The sequence below is a fragment of the Malaclemys terrapin genome, chromosome 14, assembly GCF_027887155.1.
Source record: "Malaclemys terrapin pileata isolate rMalTer1 chromosome 14, rMalTer1.hap1, whole genome shotgun sequence".
NCBI classification, from domain to species: domain Eukaryota; kingdom Metazoa; phylum Chordata; order Testudines; family Emydidae; genus Malaclemys; species Malaclemys terrapin.
Window position 1 is genome coordinate 40167872 of NC_071518.1, and position 19497 is coordinate 40187368.

A 19497-nucleotide genomic window follows, 5' to 3' on the forward strand; every position below is an offset into this window, starting at 1 on the left:
CAGAAGAAATCCACACATGGTAAAGGAAGAATTTGGTGCACAATTAAGGCACCAAACAACTTTAACTCTGCCCTGTCCTGACACCATACAATAATCATGTGATAATGATTAAGGCATTTTAGAAGATCAGATGAATTTTATTTTTAAAGACTCATTAGTGGGTTTTCATCCTTTTTCATCCCCTTGGTGCAAGGCAGGGCCAAGCTAGGGAGTGAAGCACAGGGGGAGACACCAATGCATAGCTGGAGGTGGGAAGTCAGAGAACCCTTGTAATCATGCAGGGCAGGAATATCAGCAAAGCTCTGGATGCTTGTGCCACCCTCCAGGTGGACAGAGCCACACATGGGCACATAGCTGAGTCAATTGCCATAACTGCCACCCCCAAAGGTTCACATATCATGATTCAGGTCCCCCAAAATCATGAGATTGGCTAGAAAATCATGGGATATTTTTAATACCATATTTGAGGCTTTGTTTATTTGTGTTTGGTTTCGGAGCCTTTAATGGTGATGTTTTCAAGCTTTTCTCTGCAACTTGGAGGCTAGAAACTCTTTAAAAAGCAAGCTGAGATTCTCCCCTCATTACAGCATTTCAGGAGGTGTGGCTTTAAGAAAGAGACCAAATATTGGGAAATGTGCAATATAATTGCAAGAGTTGTCAGTACTGCACTTTCTCATCTCTAGAGATGCTATCACAGTCCTGGCCAGGGTACTGATTGGTGTCTTGGTGAAGGAGCTTATTCCCGTTGTAGGAGAGCAGCTAGTGATCCTCCCCCTGCGCCGAGCAGTATTAATCCTAGCTGGCCTGCTATGCTCTTGCTGCACAGAGCCTGATCTGAGCTTGAGGTTCTGTTGCAATGTTATAGTTTGCTCTGAAATGGAGCCCTGGGTTTGGCAGCGCTTCCCCAATGGCTGTGAGCTGTCTGGTGTGCCTGGAGCTCTGTGCCCTGTGCTCACCTGTCCAAGGTGAAAGCCTGAGACTCCTCTCCCTCAGGTGTTTGTCTCTGTAATCCCCTGAAGTTTCCTTGCCAAAGGAAGCAGAGTTCCATGTGCTGGGTGAGACCTACACCCCCAGATGTGAGCCCGGCACTGCAGCTCTTCAGCTGCTGGGGGCGGTAGAGTCAGCCTCTTGGGCTCTCTAGGAATTAAGTTCATGTCAAGGCCAAGGAATTGGTAGAGAGGAGCAGGCAGTGTGAAGGAACCCCCTGGAGTTCCCTGCACTCCATGATTGATGGGGCTGGTTCAGGCACTCAGAACCTGCAGCCCTGCACCGCTCTGTGTGGGATGGCAAGTGGGCCTGGTTAGGGGCCTTTCCCCCTGAGCTGAATGCTGTGCATGGGGCTATCTCCTTTGATACATGGTGCCTAGTGTCCCATCCCCCTGTCAAGAGCCATTGGTGACTTGAGGGGAGGGCTGTGCTGTATAATAGTCTCTGGGCACTCTGCTCTTTCTTCCCCAGCTTGGACTTCCTGCACACGGAATACCTGGATGAGCCTGTTGGAGCTTTAAGTGGCTGGGAGACCACATCAGCAACCGTATTTGCTTGGGAGCCACCCAGAGAAGAGTGGGAGAGCAGAGAGGACACATTGCTGTGCTAGTGTCAGGGTAAGTGTTTTTGGATGTGAGTTTGAGATGGCTGCCAGTTGTGCTGTCTCTGCTGCGGGTGAGTGTAGTAGGAAGAGAGCCTGAGTCATAAGCCCTTGTATTAGAGGTCAGAAATGTCTGGCTCTTGTGATTGCAGAGCAAAGCCTGAAAACGTGACCCCCTAGAAGGCTGAAAAACCCAAGGGCTAATAAAGCCCCCACATCTATTGGCCTAAGACTCATGAGATATTAAAAAGATAATCTCGCGATTTGGGAATGACTGTGGGAAGGTGCCACAGATCTGCAGCGCCCACTGTATTCAGTGACCACTTCAGGTGCTGAGTACCTTCCAGAGTCGTCAGACCTTTCATGAGTAAAGAAGTGTTGTTGTGTGTTTGGGGGGGGGGTGCAAAGTCAGTAACACTTCCTGTTTTGTTTTGGGTTTTTTAAAGAGACAAAATGTTTCCTGCTCTGGGATTTGGTGCCCAGTTACCGCCAGACTGGAAGGTAAAGTACTCTGCTTGCCATATGCGCTGCATGTTTAAAATGTGTGCATTCACTTGAGCAGGAATAAAGCGGTGTGTCGTTTCCTGAGGGTTCAGAACAGAATGGCTGCCTGTTGCATCTGCAAGAGCTTTTTATGCAGGGGATGGGCTGGGGGGATGGGATAGAAGGGCTCTGGTTTTCAGGCTTTGGAGAAGGAAACAGGATTGTATATGTCTGTGGAGTGGGGGGAGGGAGGCTGGCAGCCAATTTCTCCCTCCCTTTCAAGCTGGCATTAAAGCAGCCGCATTGGCACTAATTGGCCTAGTCAGCCACTGAGTCACTTTCCTGGCAGGAGGCAGGAATGATTCGGGGAAAGTGGCAGAGCCCACTTGGTAAGTGTGTCAGACAGACACAGAGGAGAAAACAAAAGGGGCTGGAAATGGAATGTCCGTTGTGTAAAGTTTTACACGCAGAGTGTGGAAATGGACCCAGCAAGATAGTCATAGGTTTAAAATCTTTACACCTTAAGGATTGTCTCTTGTACAGTCTGCGTTCTCAGGTGTGCTGAAAGCCCGGTCACTTCCAGTGCTGGCTCTCCGCGAATCTCCTGAAAGCCGTGTTGATCTTTGTTGGGAATAGGCACTCAAATGGTTAAAGCAGACGTGGTTCTACAAATGCCCGTGCCAAAAAAAAAAAATCTCCCCTAGCATATGGTGCGGTGCTCGGAGCATCGTTACACACCCAGCTCAGTCAGCGTTTCCACAGTAAACACGCATTTCTGTTTGTTTGCTGTAACGTCCTGCAGAGACTTTGGACCAGCTGGCAGAATTACGATCCCAAAGAATTCACACCCGTGGCTCACGGAAGAGCCAGTCCGTGCTATAGGAGAAGGCATTTTAGAGTATATGTGATCCTCCTGCTGAGTTTCTGGCTCTAAATACTGGGCCATGTTTATCTGTGGTGGAACTCCTCCGGTGTCTATGAATGAATTTAGCCCGTGAAATCTTGTCGGGTTAAGACCTGTAGTAAATTAGCACACAGCAAATCTCTCTGTGTTTTTGAACAGTACAGGCTGAACACTGAACCTGTCTGCGTCTCCCCATCACAGTTATTTGTGTTCATTCCATTGTCCTGTTCTTGTGTACATGCAATATTGGCCTCTGTACAGTGACAAAAATCTGACCGGTATCCAGATTGGTTCTGGCGGGGTTCTAGACCAAAGTGGACTACCGCATCTCTGCTTTTGGTTGAGGGAGGGCATGGGACCTGGTCTTGTCCAATGGGACAGCGATTTATTGGTAACCTGTTTGCCTTTCTGAGGCCTTTACAGCGGGAGATTTCAGTACACATCTCTCCCCCCTTTTGTGGTGAAATTGTTATTTCTCCAGCCCCATAAATATGCATGGTGCTTCAGACAGGACAATGTGGATCCTGCCATAAAGAAAGTAGTCTACCGCCCCGATCCCATGAGTCACTGGGTGCCTCTGGTGACATCAGTAGGAGTTGAGGATGTTCAGCACCACCGATTGGGTCCGTAGGTGACGTGAGGTCAGGCTGTTTAAAAGTGGTTACGCTGGAAGTTCATTATCATGAACAGGCTGCAACCCAAAGCTGGCCTTCTGATGGGGAATTCTGATGACAGCATTGTTTCCACACGTGGCTTCAGAGGCATGTTTATGTGAGGTGTTACAATGGTCAAACAAACTTCAGCTTGTGTCTCATGTCTATAGCGGTGCTCTCTGTGTCCGGAGTGGGTGGATTGCTATGCCTGCTAACTAACCCCCCTCGCTCTGAAATGTTCTGCTTCTGAATGGCGAAAACATCCTAGCAGTGCCCGTCGTGGCATATCTAGTGAGTAGGATGTTCCACCAGCCCCGGCACTCTTTGTACTGCAAGCGAGACTCTCCCACTTCCAGACACGGTACATGCTTTGGGGCCTCGTAGTCTTTCCGTTGACTTCAATGAGCCTTGGATCGACTTCTGCATTGAGGCAGCAAAACATCTGAGTAGTAGGAAAACTCTCGACAGTGGGGTTTGTGAACTGTAGAAGAGAAGATCTGGCGGCTCCATACTGGAGCACTTCAAACTGCGCGGGCTGAATCTTTGGAGAATACACTGTCAGCACGAGCTAGATGGCCTAATAGGTCTTTTCCCATTGCTGATTTTCTGCCCTATTGAGCTGTGCACTTCATAACCAAAGGCGAGGATGCTAAATGTTGAGCAAGGCCTATGTAACCTGGTTTTTATGGTTTTCAAACAGTCTTTAAAATGCACCAATCTAGGACATAAATTAACCTCCCATCCAGGCTCTGGGGCTAGCCGGACATCCCTTCCCACGGGAAAAGTGTTGTTAGCCCGGAGGCCAGAGAGGCTGAGTCAAGAACTCAGCCTTTCTCTCTCCTCCCTCTCTGCCCGGCTCCAGCAGCCGAGAATCTGGGAGCTCACAGAGCTTTTGTCAGATTCATGGCAGAGACTGAGATCGGCGCCGTCATTTCGCTTCTCCGTGTGGAAAATCACAATTGTCCTGTGGAGAAGTTTGGTTTTTCAGAAAAGGCATTTACTGAAAATCATCCAGGCAAAATCATTGCAGTCAGCTCTACCCATCTCCTTTCCATTGACGCATGAAATGCCCTGGGCTACGTCCCACAGGGCTTATAAAGGGAGGTGGTTTTAGATGTTTGTTTTCTCCTGCTCGCCTTGTATTGCAATATCAGGAGCAGAGGAAACTCCCTAAAAATGGAGAGGCCACGGGAGCCCGAACCGTGGCCCACCCCCCAAGCCCTCACCCTCATGCTGCCTCTTACCCCAAGGTCCCGCTCCTGCGCCACCTCTTCCTCCCAAGACCTTGCCCCCCTGCTCGCTACTGTCCACCCCTCCCCCCATCACTCGCCCTTACAGCTGGTAAAAAGCCCTCCCACTTTTAAAAGTGATGGGGTCGTGGCCCCCTAGCCCCCTAATTGCAACCCACCTTAGCTTTAAAGACAGGCCTTTACCTGAGCTGATACCGCTGAGTGATTTTTTCCTTATCTCTCTGTTTGAAAACTACCAGCTGGGGAGCGTCTGGATTTCTAGCCTCAGTATTGATTTGATGGCGCTTTACAGATGAATAAAAAAGAAAGCCCTGCCCTGAAAAATGTACAGCCTGGAGATCTACACCACAATTAAACAGCCCCTTAGCCTGGGCCCGCTGGCACAGCCAGCCATGGGGGTCTAATTAGAGTGTAGACATTCCCTTAAGGTCTGTACCCATGTGGGCTGGGCCTGAACCTGTGGGCTAAAGGTGAACTGCTCTGTAGCCCATTGGCCAAGCCCTCGGAGCATTTTCTCCCTTATGCTTTTTTCAGTATGGGATTACCTAGGGAGGTGGTGGAATCTCCTTCCTTAGAGGTTTTTAAGGCCCGGCTTGACAAAGCCCTGGCTGGGATGATTTGGTTGGGGTTGGTCCTGCTTTGAGCAGGGGGTGGGACTAGATACCTCCTGAGGTCCCTTCCAACCCCGATATTCTATGATTCTGTGAACTTGATGCAGTTTCTCTGCTGTTGATTATTCAGCCACAAAGTCCCATGGAGATAAAATCGTTGGTTGCATCAGTGACTTATAGTTACTTACAAAAATACACCTACCGTGTTCTCTAGGTGCATGTACGAAAAAATACTGCCACACCATACGTCCATCACAGGAAACTCAGGGCACTTTCCTTTCAAATCATCTCCTCTGGAAAATAGCCTGAGTATCATCGAGAGGCCTTGCAACTTGCCCCAAATGGCCTTGTCTTCCCTAGTCAGCGCTGGGTGGGGGCCAAAGGGAGAAGCAAATTCCAGTGTGGAGGGAACCTCACTGGGCATGTCTACACTACAAAATTAAGTCAACTTAAGTCATTAAAGCGATGCTTCATGTCCACTCTGGGCCACTTCTGTGGGCGGTGCGTGTCCTCACCAGGAGCGCTTCCGCCGACTTAACTGTGTGGGGCATGGTGGGGTATTGACAGATGGAGCCCCCCCGTCCTGCCCTGCCCTAGGGTTGAGACCTGGAGCCATTTGCCCCATATAAGTCAGTTGCTACAGCCACCCTCTCCCCCACCAAAATCAGTTCGTACCCTCCTTCCCTTGGTGTGGACCCTGCTGCTGTCCTGATGCTAGTGCTCTGCTGCAGGAAGCCCGTAGTCAGCACGGGCTGTAGCTGGGAACAGGCGATGTCAGTAACGCAGTGTCTACACAGACACGGCGTCGCCCGAACCCCATTGACCTAAGCACTGTGCCTCTCATGAGGGGGAGTTATTAAGTCGATGTAGTGGGCGACTGACATTGGTGGGAGCTACATTTTAATGTGGACGCTTACAGAGTTACCTAACTCTGTAGTGCAGATCAGGCCATTGCTAGACTCCGTTCCCCTTCCCTCCCTGCCCCCTCCAGCCATACAGCTAATGCACCTCAGCTGAGATGCACAGGGCCCCAACCATGAACACCTTATGGATCAACATAAACAGCTGGTGTTCAATCTGACAACAAATGGGTAACTTGTGCTATGGAGAGCGCCAGGGTGCCCTGCTCCATGCATGCTCTGGCTGGCTCCTGCTCTAACTGAAGTTACCAAATAATCTTCAGCTGCAAAACTGGGATCTGCCGTTCTTCACTGGTGCAGCTCCTCCAGGAAGGACAATGGTGGGAGTGGCAGGGTAGGCAGGGCGGAGGTGTGCTGTCCGACATTGGTCTGTTGCCAGTGGAGCCAAGAGAGGAAGGCGTGGTAACGAAACGCTCTCCGAAGAATGGTTTGGGTATGTCGCTGGAAGTGTTTGAGTGACTTGATGTTGACTGACCATATGCTCCAGGCTTCTTTGTCTCTTCTTTCTCCGTCACCTCTCTGCGTGAGGGTTTTAACCACGCTGGGTCTGATTCTGTGGTCTGCATGCAGGCAGACTGCCATTTGACTGCCTGCAGATCAGGCTCCCAGTGTACACCTTGGAGATGATTCATCTCCCCCTAACTAGTACATGTCACTGTCTGTCATGTCACCAGTTTCAATGGGACAAATCTCCATAAACAACTTGCAGTGAATAATTCTCCCACCGGTTGTTATGACTGACAGAAACCAGAAATTGCAAACATAATGGGACTGAAGAGAACATGGAAGCTCCAGATGCATCATGGGCTGGTTTCTCTCTGAATATTGCCACGCTGCTCAAACTGCTGAGAGGTAGTCTGGGCAGGGGCCGAGTCTTCACAGCTGCTTGTAAAACCCCCAGCCCAGCACTGGCACCGTCTTAATAATAATTTCACATTCCGGATTCCAGTCCTGTTCACATTCAGAAAGGAGAATGCCAGAAGATCAAGCCTTTAATGAATATATGGAAATGAAGGGCCCTTAATTCCCACTGACTCCACGTAAAACTGTGACCACGTTGATAATGATGCTCTGGGTAGCGAACCCTGGACCGTTGACACCAGAAAATAGACCACTCAGTCCCGATCTGCAGCCTTTGTGCTATTTTATTCCTGGGTCTTTGCACTCTGGCAAATAAGCCTTATTCCTCTCTTCCAGCGCTCCTTGCTTATTTCAGTCTTGGGTCTGCAGCCCTCTGTCAGTTCAGGTGCGGACTCCCACATGTAACTTGCTCTTCTAGTCCTGGGTCCTCAGCACTGCCCGGATTTTCCTGATATTCAAAACCAAAATGGCCATTACTCACTGAGATCCCTGTCACTCTGTTAATTTGTAAATAAGACCCCTCCCATGTGTAATAAAATGTACATGCAGCAGGTTAAAACTTGACCACAGAGGCGTGTGGCTCTCGTAGTGTGAGGACCGGAATAGAAATGGGGAAGATCATTAAAGATAAGAGTCATATAAATCATGCTTTGTTCCCGTGATGCGCTTGTTGCCATGGTGCTGCCAAATGCTCTCAAAGAACCGATATGAATACGATATTTTGCACACAAATGGAAATGTCAAAGAACATCTTGAAATTCTAGCGTCTCCAGAAGGAGAACCTCAAGCCGTCTCGTTGTCGGAGATGGGAGAAGGAAGCAGATGGGTTTAGACTTCAGTGGGAAGACACAGAGGGTATATGGCATTGGATGGATTTTTGCTCAAAATCCCACCCCCCAACCCCATGCCGCTTAATGCCTGGCGTGAGATCTGGGTTCACGGGTAGACTCTGGAATCCAACCTGATTTAATTTCTGAGCTGGTAGATGAAGGCTCCCAAAGCAAATGTTGTTGTTTGTTTTATTATTCTTTGTATTACGGTAGCACCGAGGGCCTCCATCAGAGTTTGGCGCCTTTGTACTAATAGACGGTGGCTTAAAAAGCAGTGTACCTAGACCAGACGACAGAAGTATGATCCCTATTTTACAGATAGGGAAACTGAGACCCTGAGACCAGGGACCTGCCCAAGGTCCCAGTCTGTAGTTGAGCTAGAACTCGAACCTAGGTCTCCTGAATCCTAGTCCTGGGCCTTATCCACTGTCCATCTTTCCTGGCTGTGTTCCTCTGTCTGCTCTAAAAGCAGCACTTATAGGCACCATCTGGCTGAAGACAGTGCTTTTGCTGGAGAGATCCTGAATTAACTAGAATGTCCGCGCCCACCTTTAGCCATGAGTTGTGAGAAGGAGGGTTTCTAGTCGAGTTGGGAGGGACGGGGTTATAGGAGCACCATGACTTCTTCTCTTCCAACCCTGCTGCCGGCTGAGCCAACCCAGTGGTTTGGGAGCAATGCCCTTGTGCAGCTCGCTAGGAGAGACCGGTTCCATTTCTGAGCGTACTCCTCATCTGGGAGAGTTGCAGCATACGGCGGGGGAGGCGGGGGTGTTTCTAACCGGCTGAGGCGTCTGAGCCAAAGCCCATTGAGGTCAATGGGATGCTTTCCACTCACTTCAACCGGCACTGAATGAGCCCCAAGGAACTGTTGTTGATTGGCTCTGCAAAGGGCTGTGCCATCCGTTCTCCTCAGCTGGGAAGCCTGACGGCCTCAAAGATAGGAGGGGGGTTACACTGGGAAATATCAGGGGACTGGAGAAGCAGAAAGGGTCTTGAGTGCCCAATGCTGCCATTGTAACGTTGTCACCTTGCAGTCTGCTCTCTGGTACACAGGCCTGGTGTGTAATGTCTGCGGAACGCTGCCAGCCAAGGGAACGCTGCATTACAGAGCCCAGTCACTGAAGATTTGGCACATGCTTCGGTCATCAGGTCAGGGCTTGTGCATATGAATGGCAGCATTATTGATTGCCCTAAACCAGCATGAAGAGCCCCAGAGAGGAAATGGTAACGTTACCTTGCACAACGGCTAATCGGCTTTAAACGCAGAAAAGAGTTTTAGGAGTTTTTTCCACTGACTCTTACAAAAAAAGAAAGTCATCTTATTCTCTAGATAGCATGTATTTTAAGGGGAGATGGGGGACATGCTGAAGCAGACAGCTCTGTATTTCCCTGGCAGTCTGGAAGGTTTTTGTGTCATATACAGGGATAGTTAACGCTAACTTCCCTTGAAACCTAAGGTTCATTTCACTAGCTTTATTAATATTCGTGGACTGCAGCATCCTCTGTCTGAGGATATCAAGGCGCTTTGCATACATTATTTAACCCTCAAAACCCGTAAGAGATGGGGGATTTATTATCCCCAATGTCACTGGCAAACTGAGGCTGCATCTTCACATTTGGGCACCTGAGATTAGTGGCCTAAATAACCGGCCTAATTGTCAGCAGTGTTGAAAAAGGGAGTTGGGGATGCTTAGCACTACTGCTAGTCAGACTAGTTATTTAAGTGCCTAAATTATCAGTTTAAGTGCCTACATTTACTCCTCTGAGTTTGACAGTTAAGCTCTAAGTGAATTGCTCACCCACAGCAAATCACTGGCAGAGTTCGTTACGAGAACCCGAGTTGTAGCCCACCCTTGTGCTTGAACCAACGCATCGCACTCTCTGGTAGCAGAGTTAGGCTAAAGAAAGCAGCATGCCCTGCTCCGGGGGTGGGGCACAGCTCCCAGCATGATTTATGAGGAGAGGCTGAGGGAACTGGGATTGTTTAGTCCGCAGAAGAGAAGAGAGAGGGGGGATTTGATAGCTGCTTTCAACTACCTGAAAGGGGGTTCCAGAGAAGATGGATCTAGACTGTTCTCAGTGGTGGCAGATGACAGAACAAGGAGCAATGGTCTCAAGTTGCAGTGGGGGAGGTTTAGGTTGGATATTAGGAAACACTATTTCACTAGGAGGGTGGTGAAGCACTGGAATGGGTTACCTAGGGAGGTGGTGGAATCTCCTTCCTTAGAGGTTTTTGAGGTCAGGCTTGACAAAGCCCTGGCTGGGATGATTTAGTTGGGGATTGGTCCTGCTTTGAGCAAGGGGTGGGACTAGATGACCTCCTGAGGTCCCTTCCAACCCTGATAGTCTATGATTAAAGTGGTGCATCTCCCTGTTGCTGATCTGTCTAGTCTGAGATTCTCTGTCGTGCCAGTATCCACAGTCTCCAATCTGCATAGCAAGATCGCTAGTGGTTCTCAAGGAGTCATTCCTCTCTTCTAATTTCTTTAGGCCGCGTCAGAGAACAGTACATGCTGATTAGTTCAAAGCATCTGCTACTGAAGGGGTTCCCAGCCTCTTTCCCCATTCAGTCCCTCACCCCTGGTCTTTCCCTGCTGGGCCTTAGAATCCTTTGCACCTATCACCAGGGCATTCCGTGGAGTTGTTCCAAGAAACGGTGCAGTGGTTTCTGGCAATCACCAGTCCAGAGCTGCTGAGCAAATCTTCTACACTGGAATGGCAGAGATGTGCACTGAGACCTGGCTCAGGCTGTGTTTCATCGACTGTTCTTATCACTCGTGCTCTCACTTACGCTTGTGCACTCCCCCGGGAGCCCGACTGGTAGAGCACTTCCTGAGTCATTCATTCATATGGCCTGAGCAGAAATTATTAGGAGCAATAAAAGCAAGCGCCTCTTAATGTGATTGATGCTGGGAGTAGCTTCCTGAGGAGAGCTTTGCAATTAGCATTGCTATTAATTTTGCAAATGGTCGGGCTGAGCTGCCACGGAACTGATAGGAAATGCCAGGCACTCTTCAGTTGCCAGCGTCCCAAGGAATCCCCTTTCGGAAGCATCTCCCCATTTCCGGAGAGGCGGATAACTCCTCCCATGTGGTGTCAGTTGCCTGAAGACCTTGAGTGTCTCTTGCTACTGCCTAGGAAGGTGGGCATTTTCCTTGGCGGTTGGGAAAGCCAGTCCAAGCAATTCCAGGGGGTTACCTCTGTCACCTGCTCTGCAGTGCCAGCTTGCAAAGGGATGGGGAACAGGGACTGTGTGTCATGTGGTTAACGTCGTTTGAGCCTTTTGTGACCTTACATGGAATTAATGTCACTTCTTCTAGCGAGTGTGATTCTTGGTGGGGTATGTGAGAGATGTGCCAGCCGACTGGCCCGTCTCCGCGGCTCTGCCCACATCCTCAAAGGTATGTAGGTGTCTAGCTCCCACTGAGATCAATAGGAGCTAGGCGCCTAAATACCCGTTGAGGATCTGGGCCCTTCTCCCTGTGCTCTTCCTCCAGGTAGGCAAAGGGAAGCAACGTGGACAAACCCAATTTCTTACTGTTCACTAAGGAATTAGTGATGGGAATCCCAATTTCACAGGAAGCTGAGCGGAGATTTAATCAAAAGGCTTTAAGGCAAAAGGAACTATCCCAGCCCCCCAAAGCTACTGAAGTCAGAGTGGGTTAATTTTCACTTTTCGTATGCTTGCCATAGCTGGGGGCATAGGAAATGTTGCAGACCCAGTATGGGGAATTAATAAATCGGTGGCCCTGCCAAAACAAAGCAAGACTCCCTTTGGGCAGTGCAGGGGAGTTCTGCCCATCAGACCCAAAAACCGCCTTACGTTCTTTTGCCAAGCCTATTGCCAGAAACCCCACTCTGTGCTTAGCTCCCATGTCAATTTGGGTTGTTGTTTTTTTTCCCTCCAGGTATCTGACGAATTTGCCATTAACTTCAACCCCACCAACCCATTCTGTTCTGGTAAGTAAATATGTGGGCCCAGACCTTTCTGGCTTGGGGACCTGAATTTGCTGACTGCTAGGACTTGTTACCTCCCCTGTGGTGTCTTCCAAAGACCCGTGTCTTCCAAAGAGCAGCGTAGCAGGTCCTAACTAAGTCTTCAGAAGAACCTGTGTTCAAGCAAAAGTGCAGTGTCCTGGAGGCTCATAGGACAAAGAGCACTGCATGCCTCCTGTACCTTTACAAGTCCTCTTGAAGTTGAAATTTGGTTACAGTGACTTTCACAGATCCCACGATAGATTTGAAGCCAGAAGGGACCATTATGATCATCTGGTCTGACCTCCTGCATAACACAGGTCTTAGCAAGAATAGGACAATCTCAGGTGAGCTGTCTCAGCCCCTTGTACTTGCTGAGAACACCTCTAGTATTTGTGCTGTACCTACTTCACTAGGTCACTATCCGATTGTCCTGATTTTCAGAGAGCTTTCTATGTTACTGTTCTTTATTCTTTACGGTAGCATTCACAGACCAGGGGCCCAATGTCCTAGACACTTGTACCAACATATGGAGTTTGCCATCTAAATAATATAAACCAAGGGCAGGTCTACACTTAAAACGCTGCGTCGGCACAACTGCAGCACTTATGTGAAGATGCTCTTACCCTGATGAGAGAGCTTCTCCCGCCAGCGTAATTAATCGACCTCCCCAAGAGGTGGTAGCTATGTCAACGGGAGAAGCTCTTCCATCAATGTAGCGCTGTATATATGGGGGGTTAGGTCGGTGTAACTACGTCGCTCACGGGTGTGGATTTTTCACACCCCTGCGCGATGTTGTTATACCGATACAGATCTGCAGTGTAGACCTGGTCTACTAAATTGGATTAAAGTAATCTAATATCCAGGTTCCACTTAACCCTTTATGGGGTTAGCCCGTGTGTCTCCCCAGTGCACCTGCTCAGCTTTGTAATCATGGGTCAGTATTACTCCTGTTGTTACAGAGGGGGGAAACCGAGGCAAAGAGAGGCAAAGTGACTTGGCCCCCGGTCACCTGGAACTAGAACTCTGTCTCCTCCAGGCGGGCAGACTGGCAGGGGTGGGAGGATGGAGATAACGACCTGACAAGACTGATAGTCCTGATTCTGTTGGCTGGAGAGAGGAAAGATGGTCCAATGATTGGGGCACCAGTCTGGCACTCATGAGACCCAGGTTCAATTCCCGGCTCTGCCACAGACTGCCCTGAGCAAGTCACTTAAACTTTCTGTTCCCTCAGTTTCCCATCTGATAACAGCACTGCCCTACCTCCTGGGGATAAATAATGAGACTGTAGTGCTCAGATGTTCTGGTAATGGGGGACAGATAAGTACCTTCAACAGATGTTGCTGGACAGTGACATTAATAATTGTAACTCTGCAGAACCACAGTGCTAGGGTCCTCCATAAACCTCCTGTGCTACTGTAGCCTTTTATCATGCTTCAGAGTAACAGCCGTGTTAGTCTGTATCCGCAAAAAGAAGAACAGGAGTACTTGTGGCACCTTAGAGACTAACAAATTTATTAGAGCATAAGCTTTCGTGGACTACAGCCCATGCATCCGAAGAAGTGGGCTGTAGTCCACGAAAGCTTATGCTCTAATAAATTTGTTAGTCTCTAAGGTGCCACAAGTACTCCTGTTCTTCTTTTATCATGCTGTTAACCCAGTACTAAGCATTTAGATTAAATAGGAATACACTTCTCTGATTGGTAAACAGAGCAATGCAAGATACTATGCACTATTTGCATGTCTGTGCATATGCATAGAAATAATGGTTGAAATACTATTTGACACACATGCTTGGGTGGCACCAGTCCTTATTACCTCTTGGTAATAACATAATAAATCTTAGGTTGCCACATCATGCCCTATCTTCTATTCATGATAAACTGCCTTCAATCAAAAGAGGGGGGGAGGAAATTCCCTGGAAACGGGACATCTGAAGAGAGCACAGATCCGATTCGACGTGGGTGGTGGTGATTGCATTGTTCTGGAGTTCCATTCACAGATGAACAGTCCTCTCTGCAAGAAAAAGCTGGCTGGGAATGTTTCAGCAGAAACCATGAAATAGTTTAAATTGTCATCAGTAGGCTTCAGATTCAACACCCACCTGAGAGGAATCTCTGGATCTAACGTCCTTGCTACACTCCGGGCTATATGTACAGACTCGGACAGCACTGCATTGGGTCATGTTCAGACTAGGGTTACCATAGTTTAAAAAAAACAAAAAGAGGACACTCCACGGGGTCCCGGCCCTGCCCCAACTCCGCCCCCAGCCCCGCCCCAACTCCGCCCCTTCCCCACCCCGGCCTCACCCCAACTCCGTCCTTTCCCCAAAGTCCCTGCCAAACTCCGCCCCCTCCCCTGAACGCTCCGCGCCCCCCCCCACCCCCCCGGTCCCAGCAGCTCCGGCCCAGCTCAATTTGGGCCCCGGTTCCGGCCGAGCGGCTCTGGCCTGGCCCCGGCCAAGCGGCGCTGGCCGAGCACCTCCAGCCCCGGTACCAGCGGCTCCGGCCTGGCTCGGGCCCCGGTTCTGGCCGACTGGCTCCCGCCTGGCCCTGGCCAAGCGGCACCGGCCGGCGGCTGAGCACCGCCAGCCCCAGCGGCTCCGGCTCCAGCCCCAGCGGCTCCAGCCTGGATCCAAGCCCCCCGACCCCTCCCTATTTTCCTGGACATGCTCGGCTTTTTGGAATTTCCTCCCGGACCGGGATTTGAGGACCAAAAAGCTGGACATGTCCGGGAAAATCCGGAGGTATGGTAACCCTAGTTCAGACAGTTCTCTTTCTATTCGGAAGTGGATATCAAACTCATTCTGTGGAAAGAGCCAAATTATGTCAAATTATGCCGTTATACTACCCTTGAAGCACAGCGGAGTTAACAATGGGATGCTTTCACAAATATCAAAGGGAAGAATATGATGCTAAACCTTTCATTCGTAAAATGAGAGAAAATAGCACCGGGCCTCTTAGAACCACTGCTGTATTTCTGCTCTTTGTTTGGTCATTTTTGCATGGAATCACAGTAATTCTGTGCATAAATTAGGTGCACAATTGAATACCAAAGATTTATATTTAAAAAGGGGGTTAGTGTCACCATTAGGGTTAAGTGGTAACACCCCCACTGAAATGAACAGGGCCGCTCAGACCTCTCAGAGCTATCATTGCAGTCTCAGGCAGGTACCACAGCATCCATTCTGCTCTGCGCACACTTGGAAGGTTTTCTTGGCAGTCATAGCAACATACTTGGTAAATTGGAAGCTTGCCAAAACATACTTCAAACTGCAGAGGGCTCGGGGGTCTCCCCCCACTGTATTACAGGTGGGATTTTCAAGAGCATCTAAGTGACTGAGGAGCACAAGTCCCATTGACTTTCATGAGAGTTGAGCTTCCGAGTCACTTAGGCGCTGTTGAAAATCCCATCCTAAAATAGACACTTAGACCCAGATCCTGCAACTTCTTGCATACAGGCAGATTGCTGTTCTTAAAGGGGAGCCCTGTCAACTCCAATAATTCTCCAGGCAAGGCCCAGCAGCCCTCATGCACGCAGGTGGTTGTAGATTAGGGGTCTTACTGGTAGCTGAAATTATGCATACGGCAGCTGGGCCCACCATGACTGTCCTGCAATAATTTACCACTTGGAATCAGCTATATTCAAACATAAGAACGGCCCTACTGGGTCAGACCAAAGGTCCATCTAGCCCAGTCTCCTGTCTTCCAACAGCGGCCAAGGCCAGGTGCCCCAGAGGGAATGAACAGAACAGGTAATCACCAAGTGATCCAACCCACCCACCCCCACCACCCCGCCCCATTCTTTGGAGCCAAAGCCTTAACCCGTCAGTAAGAAGGGGAGAGAAAATGATTCGTTCCAGTTGTTATTTATTCTGTCTTCAAAATGTGTGTGTGTGTGTGTGTGTTCAGAGGCAGATAGATGTAACTTTTGCATGAGTGTACTTTAAAAGAGAGGTGAAGGGATGGAAAAGAATGGAGCTGAGAGTTCAGGACACAGTTGGAAATTGAACCTCTCAGTGCGGCCACATTCACGTCTTGCATCTGTGCAAAGACTTCGGCGGAGGCTGGTCTCCTAGGTGATCAGAGCACAGATGACCCTCGAGGAAATCGGTGTCACACTGTTCCGGTCAGGCTGGAAGGCGGTGCCATCAGCTAGTGGTCTGAAGCTGCAGGCATGAAATAGCCTGTGTGTTTCCTTTTTGTGTGTCTTTACTCCTAGATATTTCCATTTGAGCAATATAACAGTCGCTTGTCCAAGCGGCTTGGATTCCTGCTTCCCGTCTGGCCACAGAGTTGGGCGTCACACGTTAGCTGAGCATTGAGTTTAAAGCCACATTCTGTCCTCTGATGTGTGTGGGTGGCTCCCTTTTGAAATTCCAGCTCCCTTTGCTCCCACGTTGCAGAGCAGAATTTGGCCTCGTTATTTCAGAAGTGAGGAACTTTTTAAAAAAAAACAAAACATTTTTCTCGGCTAACTAAGCCAACAAGAGAGAATATAGTAACTTCAGAGCCAGCCACACCCAAGCCACTTGCATAACCCGAGCATGTAGATCTGCTGGCAAAAGTAGAAGTGCCCTGCAAGTTGGTGGGGAGAGTTCAGACAATGGACGTGGTAGGGATAGAGCAATGTAATCATTATCATATGATCACCCATGGCAAACAGTCAGTAAGGAGTGTCCGCTCCAGGGATGGATTATTTCCTCGTGTAGCCTGAGCTAAGACGGTTCTGTAGCTCTCGTCTAACGTGCTGACCAGCATGTACACACCTGAGCAGGGCTATCAGTAATGAAAGCAAAAGAGCCTCCTATAACTCACAGATCAGAGCAACACTTTCAAAACTTCAGTGAAACTTTTTGGTTCAAGTTTCCAGCCAGACTGTCCCTGTGACTGTGGCGTCTCTCCACCGCTTTCCTTGCTTTATGGCTGTCTCAGTTCCTTCCTAGGCATGGTGAGATTCTTTCAGGGCATTTATTTGTGCTCCTGCTCAGGCAGATTCTTCACGTGGCTTGGTATATTTCCAAAAAACCAAAAGGAAGCCCTATCTGAATTCAGGCATTAGAAGCTCTCTCTCTTAACCACGAGGGCTCAGGTGTCTGGTGTTAACAAACCTTTTCCAGCAAAGACATTTGAAGACTTGTTTTCTGAACTTCTGAGCATCCACAATTCCAGAGGAAGTCAGCAGGTGGTTTCAAGAAACTCTGGTGTTAGACTGTGGCTGTATGGCCCAGTGGTTAGGGCACTGGACTAGAACCCAGGAGACCTAGTGTCTTCTCCTGATTCGGCCACTGACCTCGAATAACTTCACCTCTCTGTGTCTGTTTCCCTTACCACTTGTTTGTATGGTCTCTCGCAGAAGTGGGCTCAGATCTCCGGTGGGGCTACAAGATGTTACTGTAAGATAAGTAGCAAAGTGAAATTTAGCTTCGGCGATCTCAAGCTTCTGCCCATTGTATCTGAAATCCATTTTGATGTGTACGTAGAAGGTTACTGCAAGGAGCCGGCTGGGAGGCTGTCTAGTTAATGTCTGGTTTGTCTGGTTCTCTTTAAGGAGTGGAAGGCATTGTCCAAGCATACTCCGCCTGTCTGCCTCACATACGCTTCTACGGACCAACCAACTTCTCTCCCATTGTCAATCACGTGGCTCGGTTTGCTGCCCAGGCCACGCAGCAGGAGTTTGCAGCAGTAAGTTAACAAGTCTGTCCTTTTATCTGTATCCCTGCCTTGGCTTGGAATTTCAAAGCAAGACTCATTAAGCTTACCATCTTGTTATCTCCTAGAGGACACAGGATCCTAGAAGTGCAAGATAAAAAAGACCTATTAGATAACTTAATCCATCCCTTGCATACACAGGCTGTGGTCCCTTGGTAGCGGATGTATCGATGTCAGTGATACATCCCGGGTTTGATCTTAGCCAACAGGCCAGTAACTAGCTCTGTTTAAAAGCTGATGGGATGTCTCACCGTTAAAGGCATGGAACAGCTATATCTAGGGAAGAAGTAATTTCAGGTATGTTTAAACATTGTTGATTTTAGTAAGACCCGCTGCTGTAGGCTCATGTCAAAGGCAGATACAATGACAAAGGCAAGATACAATGGAATTCGGAGACTACTAGGAGTTTGAGGTTCTGTTCAGGGACTTGTAGCCTCTGTTACTGCAACAGTTGAGCATCTTGTAGGCACCACGGAATTAACCTCTATGCCCCTGGGTGGTAAGGAAGTGTTGTTCTCTCCATAATACAGATGGGGAACCGAGGCACAAGGACATTAAGCAACTCACCCAAACACATAGGAAATCAGTGGCAAAGCCAAGAATTGAACACAGAATTGAACTCCCGAGCCCCAGTTTAGTAACTCAGGGACCATCCGTCTTCCTCTTGTGCCGTGTGTGTTTTCAGGCGAGTGAAGAGATGCAGTTTATCCTAGGTACTTATCTCACTATCGTAGTGCCTGAGAACCTCTCAACACCCGTGTGAGGTAGGGCAGTGCTTTTATCCCCATTGCCAGATGGGGAACTGAGACACAGAGAGGCCAAGTGTCTCAGCCAAGGTCTGTACCAGAGCAGGGAACTCCGCTTGAGTCTCCCAAATCCCAAGCTGGCACTGCAACCACTGGACCAGGTATCTGATTGACTTTTTTTTCCAGTGCCCATAACACACTGGCAAACAAATGTCTGATTTATTTATTGACATAATACAGTTTGAGTCATTTCCTAGGTTAAACTCCGTGGGCGAGGTTTGGAAAAGCATTCAGTGTCGGTGTTAATTTTGCTCCCATTAAAAGTTAGTGGGAGTCAATGGGAAATGTGTTAATTTTGCTACAGTTTACGGACAATGAATACGTATTGCCCACGGATAGGATAGACTGTAAGAATGATTCATCTAAAATAAGGAACTCTACTTTTTCCCCGTGCCCCTCATTTTAATAGGTGTCATTCAAACACAAACGCTCCAGTAGCACTGTGATGAGCACAATAGGCAGGAGAGGAGGAGACGATTGGTCCGTGGAATAGAATGCAGGGTGGGAGGGCTAATGCTGTTTAATACAGAGCCCGTCTTTCCAGGTGTAGAACATCAAGGGGTAGCCATGTTAGTCTGTATCCACAAAAACAACAAGGGGAGTCTGGTGGCACCTTGAGGTTTTTTACCCACAAAAGCTTATGCCCAAATAAATCTGTTAGTCTTTAAAGGTGCCACCGGACTCCTTGTCGTTCAGGTGTAGAACAGTGTTTCGTGTCTGGGAGCTGGGCTCTCGGGCTCCTGTGTTTTGTTCAGCTTTGTATGCTGTGGTCAAACAGGCAGCACTGCAGCTTACCCAGGAAGAATGAGTTGAGCGATGGACCACCTGGGTTCTGATGATAAGGGGGGGGTGAGGCAGCCTGGCACGGGGTAAGTCCACCAGCTTTCTGCCTTTGGAGCTCCACG

At 49.0% G+C, this 19497-nt stretch overlaps 1 protein-coding gene across 1 annotated transcript; it reads left to right on the plus strand.

Moving 5' to 3' along the window:
- Positions 1–2041: 2041 nt before the first annotated feature.
- LOC128848977 (copine-2-like) lies at positions 2042–18549 on the plus strand. Its single transcript, XM_054049289.1, has 4 exons — positions 2042–2089; positions 12009–12060; positions 17626–17759; positions 18472–18549. The coding sequence occupies exons 1-4, from the start codon at positions 2042–2044 to the stop codon at positions 18547–18549; spliced, it is 312 nt and encodes a 103-aa protein (XP_053905264.1).
- Positions 18550–19497: the final 948 nt, after the last annotated feature.

Excerpts from the sequence above, each read along its gene's own strand:
- LOC128848977 (XM_054049289.1), top strand. The coding sequence starts at position 2,042 with ATGTTTCCTGCTCTGGGATTTGGTGCCCAGTTACCGCCAGACTGGAAG. Across the intron at positions 2,090-12,008 it reads AGTTACCGCCAGACTGGAAG|GTATCTGACGAATTTGCCAT; the intron begins GTAAAGTACTCT and ends TTTTCCCTCCAG. Across the intron at positions 12,061-17,625 it reads CACCAACCCATTCTGTTCTG|GAGTGGAAGGCATTGTCCAA; the intron begins GTAAGTAAATAT and ends GTTCTCTTTAAG.